Here is a 12,384-nt window from a genome sequence, read left to right as displayed (position 1 = left end):
ATATTAGCAAAAATGCCAGAAAAATAAGTGAGTATAACTACATTTATAATTAAACTTCTCAACAAACGTTCAAAGCAGATAAAAATGTAAAGCTAAATAAGCTAATGTAGAGTTAACCAACATATGGAAAGAATTCAAGGGTAGGATAATACCGATATTGCTAATGTTTTAATTTCACATAGATCATTCACACACAAAAAATGTGCTAGGATTCACTTGGCAAGTGAACAATTTAGAAATTCTGCCTATACCTTATATATTGCAACACAAAATTAGAAATCAAATATTCTATAGAGAATACCCAACCCCGTGTAAATTTGAAAATATTCTCTTAAATACTCAGCTTTTTCTAAAAACAATGAAATGTAAATACAGCATACAGATCTTAGGATGCCGCCAAAGCATTTCTTAATGCTTAATGCATTAAGCCCTTAAAGTTAAGGGCTAAACTTAGAAAGGGAAAAAAAGAACATAGGAAAATTGAAATAATAAAAGCACAGAACAGAAATTTAATAATTAGATACCATTCGTCTCTAATTAAATTAATCAGTACTAAAAACAATAATAGCAAATTCTGGTAAGAGCATGGTAAGGAATGCACCTTACACAGTGTGGAGAGGGTGTAAATGGAGAAAACATTCCGAGAAATGTGGTAATCTGCGTCAAGAGGCTAAAAGCTGATCTTCGTTTTAGAGTTAGCATTACTTATTTTGAGTCAGGAAAAACAATTATTAAGGATAAAAGTCCTGTGATTTACATCACAGAATCTCTTAAGATAGCAAAAATTTTAAAAAACTGAAAGAGGAAAATGTTTAAATAAATTAATGCAATGGAATATATACTTATTGAGAAATTGGTAGCCTAGGAACATACTTTCTATATAATGGGCAAGTGAAAAAAATCAGCAAGGTAAATACAAAGTGTATAATCTAAGTTCTCTCTACATACAATACAGAGGCTAAAATGGAATTCAACCCAGGCATTAAGAGATTGCAAGGAAGTACCACAGTACAGGCAGGCTCTACAAAGGAGATAGGTACAGCTTAATCTCACTTCAAGGGTATAAAACAGTCAAGAGAAAGGTTTTTAAGGATTTTTGAGGGAAATTTGTTTAGTAGGACCCCCCAAGTCAGTAACATGGGGATGTTAGGAAACCATCGAGATGTGGTTGTATCCTGCAATTTGAGGACCACAGCAGTGAGTGTCTGAGTCATGAGTGAGAAGTCTAAAGAAGCAAACAGTGGCAGCAAGAGTGCACATTTTGGAAGTATCTGCCTTCCTAGAATTTGTTGGGAAAAAGGATGCTAGGGTGTTTTCCATAGATCAGGCATGGAACACTGTCAGAGGAAGCTGGCATAGAGCTGTGTTAGATCTTATCCTGCAGGGCCACTGGAAGAGGTGAGGAAAACTCAAAGCTGCAGGTAGACCTAGAGTACTGTCTATTCAGGGGACATTTCACAATGTCTGGAGACATTTTGGTGGGTTGGAGAGTAGAGAGGGCGTATGGCTGTTGCCATCTATTGCTCAGAGACCAGGGATGCTGCTAAGTATTCAACGGTGCACAGGACAGCCCTGAACAAGAAAGAACTGCCTAGTCTAAAAATGGCAATTGTGCGGATTTTAAGAGTTTTTTTTTTATTTTTTTGAGACGGAGTCTCGCTCTGTCACCCAGGCTGGAGTGCAATGGCACGATCTCGGCTCACTGCAACCTCCACCTCCTGGATTCAAGCGATTCTCCTGCCTCAGCCTCCTGAGTAGCTGGGATTACAGGCGCCCGCCACCACGCCTGGCTAATTTTTGTATTTTTAGTAGAAACGGGGTTTCACCATATTGGCCAGGCTGGTCTATGAACTCCTGACCTCGTGATCCGCCCACGTCAGCCTCCCAAAGTGCTGGGACCAAAGGTATGAGTCACCATGCCCGGCTGCAGATTTTAAGAAATTCTAAGCGGGAAAGGGACCAGCTGGAATCAAGATGCATGATTCATGCCTACAGAATTGCAGGAGAGAGAGTCTACACCTCTCAGGCCAGGGAACACTGAAATTAGCTAATGGGGAGAGTACTTGCCAAGTGAGAACTCTCCTGCTTCCCTTTCTCTCCTGCGTCCTCGTGCTCCCACATAGGGAGTACTCAGAGACTGCGATTAGGAAACTAGGGAAGAGAGTGCATATAGTAAATGAGGAAGGAAATAAGAAGAAGAAGAAGAAAAAGCTTCTTGCCTATCCCCTGATCCTGCTGCTTCTATTAAAAAAAAGAAGGAAAACGGAGCAAGCTGACGACTCCCTCCAAAAATATTATCCCCTCAGTGCTCCTCCACTTTCCAATCAGTATTTCACTTTCACTTATATGACCTGAAGATTGGTGATGAACAAATCAAGATCTCACAATTTTTTGTTATGACTTTTTATGTGGGCTAATATCACTTCAGAATGTGGGGATACTGGATACTTGGCCACATTTTCTAGGCTTTTGAAGCCTCTGACCAAACACTGAGAAATCCTTAAAATTTTCTTCAAATGTGATGCTATATGTATGTAACTGTTACTTTAAATATTGTCCTATATTTAACCATGAGATCCATCAGACCTAAACTTGCTAAAGCCAAGACTGGTGTTTTACCGTCATTTATTATGATTAATCCTGGAACTCAAGGTTGGTAATGCTTGGGAAGAAGCAAGAGACAGTCATATTTATGATTGTGTCCTCTAATTGAAATATGTTGCTAGAAGTTTTTTTAAAGATTCCTTCATGTTCAATCAAGATAGTTATGTTCAAATTCCCAAATGAATAATCCTCTTTCATTTTATTATGAAGTTCTATGTCAAGTCTGGGTCATTTAATTTAATCGCCTTGGAGTTAGGGGAGGCTGGCTACATCTTCCCTCTAGGAAGGCTGGAAATGTCATTTGCCCCCTGGGCCCTGATAATATGTGGGAGAAATTCAGCGCCCTTCTAAGGTGTATATATCTGTCTCCCCAGTCAATCATTCCACAAAAGGGCACAAAGAACCAGGGGTGCCAGCGGTGGAAGCCGGAGAGGAAGCTTGAGACTCTTACAGCATTGTGGTCATCCTTTTACTTTCATCCGTAAGACCCAAATCAATCTGTCTGAAATCGAGAGCAATATCTGTTTTCTGGGTCTGGTATTCTTATGACCGTGACCACTACAATATTTTCTCCAATGGGCTCATTGCATCTGTTGTGATCTAATATGTTGAATGGATCCCTGTATGCTGTATAAAATAGGGCTTCAGTCTTTATTCAGTTCATTTAATTTCCAAGTCTCATTACCCAGAACTGACATACAATCTTTTCTTTTTATTTACTTTTAACAACTGGTACAGGTTGGATAGCAACTGACAACACATCCCCAAATTCTGTCACATCGGAGCAGAAATGTTGCAAAACGTATTTGCTTCCAGAAAAGTTGACCTCTTTCATTTAATGTCTTTTTGCAGGCAGTACAAGCCCTCAATGGCCAGCAAACTCTGAGTCCTGAAGAATTCATCAACTTGGTGTTCCATAAGATCGATATAAACAATGATGGTAATGGAGCTACTCTCTACTGGATCACTTTTCCTACAAAGTAGGAGATGGTGGTAGTGGGGAGTGTCATTTAGACAAAAGCAGGAACCATTCAAGAAAAACCTAGTTGTGACTTAGGCTTCATAATGGGACCAATCCAATGTTCTCAGTATGATTCAATTGAGTAAATATTTATTGATCATATTCATTTCCAATGTGTGGTGCTTGACATGTTGGGATATATAAAGAGTAAAGGTGAGACGAGCAAATAAATCAGAATAATATAGGATGAAGTACCTTCTGCTGTTTGCTCTGAGACACATTCTATTAATCAGTTCCTCTCCACTGGAGAGGAAAACTCTCCAGTAATAGAAAACTTGAGCTTATAAATAAACTCAAGTTTTCCCTACTGTAGAAAACTTTCCTTCATTTATGCTATCTTCTTCTACTATCAGGCTTTTTTCTTCCTTTGGACTAAACATTTCTGGAGAAGAGTCCACACTTGCCTCCATTTCTGCTTTTTCTACCTTTTCTATCTACATTTCTGCTCTGATTAGTTCTCCATCTGCTCTTTCTACTCTGTAATCTGGGTTCCTGTTTAGCTCAGAGGAGGTACCTTTCTTCTTCAGAGGTAGTACCTTTCTTCTTCAGAGGTAGGAGTGAAGAGAGAAGACACACACAGCCCAAGAGAAATGAGTGCTTCTACCATATAGCTTTGATATCAGCAAACAGGTAGGTGAGCATAAAGACTTGAGATTGAGGCAGAAGATCTAGGAATGGTCCTTGAAAAACAGAAAATTTGACATTGTTAAAAATATAGGATATTAGTAAAAGGTTTAAGAAAATGGATAAGAGGCATTGGCATGCCAATCACAGTTGTCATCATTCCAAAACTCTTTCCAAAGGCATCAACCTGCCCACCATGCATCACTTCTTCTGGTGGACACGAGAGGGCAGTAGAGACACATGTTCCCATGTTGAGTGTGACAGGTTGTACTAGTAAAATGTGGCAGCTCAGCGTGGCAGGATGGGATGGTGAGGCCGGGAGGAAGCTCAAATGCAGCCACTGCTGCAAAAAAGCCAGACGACTGGACAAGAGTATACTGCTCAAGAAAGCAATTTGAAGATGCATCAGTTGCATCAATCTTCTTCTCTTAAGCACCTCGGTGTAGATCTGCCTCTCCTGAATCTCAATTCAGTATGCTCACTTACTAGTATACTGACATCAAATAATGAAACATGTCAGTACATGTGAAAGCTTGTAAGAAACAGAGTCAGACTAACCAGAGTAGATAAGGAGGCTACGTGCAGCCAGGAAAGGACCAGAGAAGTGGAGAGTGGAGGGTCTGATGAGGACAATGAAGACTTTACTTGGAATATGCAACTGAAAATGGTGATCATCGAACTGGAGAAATGCTGTGGATTGTATTCTGTTTCACTTTGTTTTTAATCTTAGAGGTGCTGCAGGATGGCAGGGATTGGAGTAGAGTAAATCATCCGTTTCAGCCTGGGGCTGAAAGCACTGATGTAGAAGAATGAGTACTCCGGAAGTAGATGGGACATCACAAAGTTTTAAGACTTGGTTTATACAGTGACTTTCAAAAGGGCAGGTCAAGAATGTTTGATAATATCCATGAACACTGCTTCTAGTGTTAGGAGTGAGGGGAATAGGAAAGTGACCTTCCTCGGAGAAGTACGAAGATTTTGGTATTCTTAGGAAAAAACTAAGATTCTATTAGTTTGAGGACACAGATAGTGTATTCCAGAAAACATGAATATGATTCAGGACTTTTTGTTTACTATCCAAGAAGATTCCCCAAGGGCAAAGTATAAGGAATCAATAAAATGGGGACTGTGATTAGAAAGGAACTTGAAATAGAAAGGGCTGGGTTAAAAGAGATGTGAATTCAGAAAAGAGAAATTGTGCCTGGGCAATAGCTGAGGTTACCTGAAGTTAGAGAGATGAGCTCTTTCACCTACAACAATAAGTCAACAACAGAAAAAAGGGGATGAATTATGGTTTCTAGAATAGTTTATAAAACTAAATACACTAATTGTTTCCTCTTATAAAAACCTGTATTATTATTATTATTATTATTATTATTATTATTATTATTTAAGATGGAGTCTCACTTTGTCACCCAGGCTGGAGTGCAGTGGTATGATCTCGGCTCACTGCAACCTCCACCTCCTGGGTTCAAGCAATTCTTCTGCCTCAATCTCCCAAGTAGCTGGGACTACAGGCTCCCCCCACCATGCCCAGCTAATTTTTGTATTTTTAGTAGAGACGGGGTTTCACCACATTGGCAAGGCTGGTCTCGAACTCCTGACCTTGTGATCCACCCTCCTCAGCCTCCCAAAGTGCTGGGATTACAGGTGTGAGCCACCGTGCCCAGCCCCAAAAACTTGTATTTTAAGTAAAAAAAAAAATACACACATCCACATCTATATACACTTTGGAGTACCTATGAATCACTATTTCTTAGCAAATGCATATACAGAACTAAAACTGATAGAACTTGCTTTTGTATAAAAATTATTGACATTTGTTACATCGTTTCATCACGAGACAGCTGGATCATTCCATACATCAAGAAAAAGATGCTAACAAATGTGCTGGTGAACAGAGACAGCCCAGTGTAACCAAAGACAAGGAAGAAAAAGTGATGAAGACATAAAAGGTTGATATTTGCAGAAGTACAAAAGGATTTGGCCAGTATTTGACAGACAAGAATAATATGAAGTGCTTCATTTACAAATAAAGGGGGAGTTAGCACCACAGAGGAGAATGTCTATTCACATTTGTAAAAGCTAAACTCTGTATACCTCAAATATAATTTTTTATTGTTCATTATCATTGTTATCAAAACATCAGCATTGATAGAAATAGAGATGCTCAATTAAGTATACCAAAATGCTGTTGACTATACACTGACATATATATATATATTTATTTCTCAAAATAAAAAGCAAGCACATCATTATGCCGATAATCTAATGAATATTGAAACCAAAAGTAAAGATGATCACAGCACACAAAGATACAACTAAAAAGACTTTAGGTACGCATATGAAAATCCCAATTTGATTGTTAATTGTTTGCAAAAGAATGGTCAACATCACATCTGTTGTGACAGAAAAATACACAACAGTTGTGAAATATTCTCAACATAGTTCTCATAATAGCAAATCAAAGTTAGAAGGTTAAGCAAAATAAAGGTACAGGATTAATGCTAGATTTATAACAAGATGAAGAGCTATGAGCTCCACAAAGGCCAGAACCATTTCCGTTTTGTTTACTTTGATATTTCCTATGCTGGCACACAGTAGGTGCTCTATAAATAACTGTGAAATGAAAGAGTGTCTGCTAAGAAGATGTCATATAAGAAATAAAGAAAAGATTAAATCAAGAAACAATATGCAATTCTATCTATAGGAAGAAAGGTATCTAGAATTTTTTTTTTGGAAATTAACAAATATATGCATATATGTTAAAAACTTCATAAAATATAAACCTGGATCAGTTAGCAGGAGTTAATCACCTTTGGGAAATCAGACCAGGTGCCAGAAAGAGGTTAAAGGGGATTTTTTTTCTTTTCATTACATCTTTCTGTATTGTTCAATTTTTTTAATCATGAGGACATATTATTGTTATAATTTAACAAATTAGTTTTATTTTTATATTACGAACAAAAGCATTAGGAAAGAGAGCTTGAAGAGACAGAGGCAGAAAATTGAAGCTAAACATTCAATATTATTCAAAAATGAAAACAGAGAAGACAACAAGACAAGTCAGGAAAAATGATTAAGTGTGGAATTCTGCAGGATTTACCACCAGAAGAATAGCAATCCATATTCTACCATGCTCTATTTAGGCATCATTCTTGACATGATTTAGGGAGATTTATAGATGTTCACAACATCAAGTGCAGAAAGTGCCTCGGTAAGTCTCACATAGAGCCAACTAAGGCACAGGGGAAGGGAGACTTAAGTGGCTCTTAATAACAAACGGTGAAGGTGAAAAGAGGCCAAACAGGAAATGAAAAGGGTGATTATTATTATTATTATTGAGACGGATTCTCTCTCTGTCACCAGGCTGGAGTGCAATGGCACTACTCGGCTCACTGCAACCTCCGCCTTCCAGGTTCAAGTGATTCTCCTGCCTCAGCCTCCCGAGTAGCTGGGATTACAGTCACCCGCCACTATGCCCGGCTAATTTTTGTATTTTTAGTAGAAACGGGGTTTCACCATATTGGCCAGGCTGGTCTCAATCTCCTGACCTCAGGCGATCCGCCCGCCTCGGCCTCCCAAAGTTCAGGGATTACAGGCATGAGCCACCATGCCCGGCCAAAAAGGGTGATTATTGAGCAGATATTTTGGGTAAAAAGAACAAAGTCAGGACATAAATAAATGTTATTGATTAACTAACAAGAAAGACCAGTGCTTTAGACTGGAATATTGTGAAAAGCCACGAGGGTCACATTGAATCAAACTGGGAAACCGAGAATTACCAGGACATAAGAGGGAACTGAGTTTCCACGTAGAGGAAGAGAAACTACTGCATGCTAAAGCTCTCCTGTAAAATGTTGCTAAATGCTTCTAGTGCCACCTTGCTAATAAACACAATTCTGTGACATTCAAAATCTTCACCAGCATCCTCCCTTGACAACTTGGTTATTCTTATCTCCTGAATCTTCTCCACCCTATCTTTGCTACTGTTCCAGCCCCAGCTCAATATTTTATGAAGTTATAATGAAAAGAAATTAAAATTTAAAAAATCCTCTACACAGGCTGATTTCTTTTAAAACCAGGATGATTTCTTTAGAACAGAAATGCTAATGTAGGCATGCACAGTAAATTCTGCTGTTTTGAGGGGGTGGGGGTGAAGGAGAATGTTTTGTTTTGTTATAAAAGATTATTTAAGATGTAAATGGGAAGAAATGCACGATTTAGGAATATCAACAGGTAACCGGATTGCAAAAACAGGACTAATTAAACATTCCTGGGTAGCTATTCTATTACTAATGAAACTCCTGAAATTGGTAGTGAGTGATGAAAGAGCACCAGTGATACTGACCTTCAGGGTCCCCAGACGTACAGAATGCACCCACCAATACAACAAATAGCCCTAAACAACGTAGATTCCAATTACATATATTTCAACTTATAAAAATAAAATCGTGAAGTTTCCGAATAATGTCCCACAAAAATTGAAATGTGTCGGCCGGGCGCAGTGGCTCACGCCTGTAATCCCAGCACTTTGGGAGGCCGAGGTGGGTGGATCACGAGGTCAGGAGATTGAGACCATCCTGGCTAACATGGTGAAACCCCGTCTTTACCAAAAATTACAAAAAATTAGCCAGGTGTGGTGGCGGGCGCCTGTAGTCCCAGCTACTCGGGAGGCTGAGACAGGAGAATGATGTGAACCCGGGAGGCGGAGCTTGCAGTCAGCCGAGATCGCGCCACTGCACTCCAGCCTGGGATACAGAGGGAGACTCCGTCTCAAGAAAAAAAAAAAAAAAAGAAAGAAAAAAATTGAAATGTGTCTGTATATATAGAACAAAGTAATAAAAACTCGGTAATGACTTCAGATTACTTCTAAGTCCCATGATCTCCCTGCTCTATCATCTCTCACAGGCATTGGCTTTTTGCTGGCAGAATCTTTACCTTTTTTTTTTTTTTTAGACAGAGTCTGGCTGTGTCACCCAGGCTGGAGTGCAGTGGCGCGATCTCGGCTCACTGCAACCTCCACCTCCCGGGTTCACGCGAATCTCCTGCCTCAGCCTCCCGAGTAGCTGGGACTACAGGCGCCCTCCACCACGCTCGGCTACTTTTTTGTATTTTTAATACAGATGGGGTTCCACTATGTTGGCCAGACTGGTCTGGAACTCCTGACCTCGTGATCCGCCCGCCTTGGCCTCCCAAAGTGCTGGGTTTACAGGTGTGAGCCACCGCTCACGGCCTTGCTGGTAGATTCTTTAGTGGGAAGCTTCTGGACCTCCACAGGTGACTCTTTCTAGGGAAATACGGAAGCCCATTCTTTTAATTTGTTGGGACCTAAATCCACAGTCAAATCAAAGCAGAATAGGAAGCAATGTTAAAGAACATCAGATAAAGGAAGGCAATTAGTCAGTGTGTGCCTTCTGAGCACCTACCATATTCATAGCACTGTAGTCGGCTATAGTGGCGGTAGCTGTGTGGTAATAGAAATGGTAATTGTGGTTAGGGCTTAATAAACGTGATGAATGAATGAATGCTGAGTGCTGGAGGGAAATTGAAGAAAATTTCAAAAGAAGTAGTTTAGATATGGTAAACATGTTACTATAGGTAGAGTTTGATGATTTGGAACAGAGACTTTTTTTATGGTAAGTGGTTAGGTAACATGAAAAAAGTTAATAAGCAGAATTCACAAGTGTTTTGAAGAAAGTGAAAAAACAGCAGTGAATACTTCCATCTTTTCTCTCTTTTCCATGTCAGTAACCTGCATTGCTTTTCAGCTGAGACCACTACTATATCCCGGTTCTTTCAGATGCTGCCCCTTCTATAGCCAGTAGTTATAGCAGAGAAGTTTGATAACTAAGCAGTCAAAACTGTCTCCAGCTCCACTTCCACTTCTCTCTTGGTCATGCTGAGCCCCGATAAATTTGAAAAGTCTTTGGGGTGGGGAATTTGCCAGCTGTGATTTTCTTTTGCAAAAGGCGGTTATTCTGTGATTGTTTGAGGTTCCTTACCCCATTGCCACTGACCCATGGGACTCTCCCCTGCCACACACATACCACTTTTAAAAATTTGCAATCTTCTCTACTCCCTATGGTTTATTCTACGATTGTACCTTTTCTGTGACACACGTGGGGCCCTACTCCTGACTGCTGTTAACTAAGGTTTTCCACAGACCTTTCTTTGGCATAAGCAAAACATAAAGAACACAGATTAGATTTTTCTCTTAAAAAATGCATTTTAGCATTTTGCATTGAAACCAAAAGGGAGGTGTCTTACGAATACATGATGATTCATGCTTTTTGACATTTGAATCAATATTGTGGTATTTTAGATATTTGTCTTCTCCATTAAAAAGTATAGGTACAGCCTAACACCTGACTTCAGTCCCTGTTGACTTCCTTCCTTGAATGTACTTTCTCCAGTTCTTGAATGCACTCCATCCGTCTTTGGCTGATCTATCCATCCACAAACCTCCCCTGGGTACAGTCTCTTTGAGATCAATAACTGCATCTGTACCCTTCAACTTGAACACACTCATAATCCCAACCCAAATGATTTATATCAACAGAGAATTCCACCTCCCCAAAAATGTTTGAAAGTCATCTTGTGGGGTGAAGGTAGTAGAAAAACATGGCAGCCAGGACACATGGACATAAGGCGATAAATTTACAGCAGTGGGCTGGCCAGCACAGACCTAAGGCGTAAGTCAAGGTGATAAGATTAGGACTCAAAAACCAGAAAAGGAGAAGAGAACTAATGAGCAAAAATAACCTGTGGAATGAACACATGTTGAAGCTTTCTCACAGCTTTAGACAGTCCCAAGAATTATTTCTTCAGAGAGGAGAATATTGAAAATAGCCTTGTGAGTAGTCATTTTGTCTTGATCTTAAAAATCTCCAATCTGTCATGCTCCTAAGACTTGGTCATATCTTCAAGATTAAAAGTCCAAAAACCAATACTGTGCAGAGATATAATTGCATATGTGCTCTTATTTCATCTGGGGCATTACCTGATGTTTTCAACTAAACGTAAAAATAGTTTCATTATCTTTATTTTCATTGGCAACACCACCAATGAATGCTTTTTTTTTTTTTTTTAATGAAGATCTTCAAAGATCTTAGAGTCTGGTTGAGGGGAAAGGATATCAAAAGAATATTAATAAACATACCAGTGAGTATATCATTTGTGCCAGTGAGTGGTATAGACAAAGCCTCTTATTAACTGTTTATTATTTTCCAGGGGAATTGACTTTAGAAGAATTTATCAATGGCATGGCAAAAGATCAGGATCTCCTGGAGATTGTTTACAAGAGCTTCGACTTCTCCAATGTGCTGAGAGTAATCTGTAATGGGAAGCAGCCAGACATGGAGACAGACTCCTCCAAATCTCCTGACAAGGCTGGTCTAGGGAAGGTGAAAATGAAGTAGCTGTGAGAATACCTGTCCCAGCTATCAATGAGCACAACATTTCAGTAGAGAAGAAATAGAATCTTCCCCATGTACATGCTGTTGATTTCAGGTCTTTGTTATAATTCATATAGGCTTGTGAATATAGCACTTATTTTAATCCAGTAGAGACTTGCATAAAGATCCTAAACAGATGCATTGTTGCTTTTCTGTGCTGTCTCTGCAGATTAAAACATAATGATTACACTAAAGGATTGTCTCCATACCTATCTGTTCAAATTAGAACTCTCATATGTGTTTCCTTGTGCACTTAATCTACACCTTGAAATAGATCTGGATTGTCCATTGGAAAGTGTCTCCACAGTTTAGCATTCTTAGATTAAACATCCATGTGGTAAATGTGTTTGCTGCCTCTTTGCTCTTGTTGCATCTGTATATTATAAATGACTGAGTTCTGGCTTATTTGAGAAACTTTTTTTTCTGCACTTATTTCTTATTCGTGAATGCTGTCTTGCATTAGTAATGATGCTTTGCTTCAAAAGAAAAATCTTAAGCTATGTAGTAAGAGGGAAAAACTTCAGGCTGGGCAGTGAGAATGTTTTCATATGATTCGTTATAAATTTGCATCCAGTCATGCATGAAAATGCGATGTATCATCTGTAATTATTATGCCAGTTGGAGGTTTGATCAGAACAGCAGACAGCCAGGCTATGCAACAACAAGCACTTGACATTT

At 39.3% G+C, this 12,384-nt stretch overlaps 1 protein-coding gene across 2 annotated transcripts in view; it reads left to right on the top strand.

Moving 5' to 3' along the window:
* The window catches only part of GUCA1C (guanylate cyclase activator 1C), a 48,416-nt gene extending 36,516 nt beyond the window's left edge, over positions 1–11,900 (top strand). Inside the window, exons 3-4 of one of the 2 annotated variants that reach the window (XM_004036028.4) lie at positions 3,457–3,544; positions 11,483–11,900. In XM_004036028.4, the coding sequence (XP_004036076.2) occupies positions 3,457–3,544; positions 11,483–11,670 (276 nt within the window). In that variant the 3' untranslated portion in view covers positions 11,671–11,900. Of the gene's footprint in view, positions 1–3,456; positions 3,585–11,482 lie in introns of both variants that reach the window. The other variant, XM_031009541.3, reaches the window with a different exon arrangement.
* Positions 11,901–12,384: the final 484 nt, after the last annotated feature.

This window comes from Gorilla gorilla, chromosome 2, assembly GCF_029281585.2.
Source record: "Gorilla gorilla gorilla isolate KB3781 chromosome 2, NHGRI_mGorGor1-v2.1_pri, whole genome shotgun sequence".
Lineage (NCBI taxonomy): Eukaryota > Metazoa > Chordata > Mammalia > Primates > Hominidae > Gorilla > Gorilla gorilla.
The sequence above is the reverse complement of the archived record's forward strand: the minus strand, read 5'-3'. Positions and strand labels throughout refer to the sequence as shown.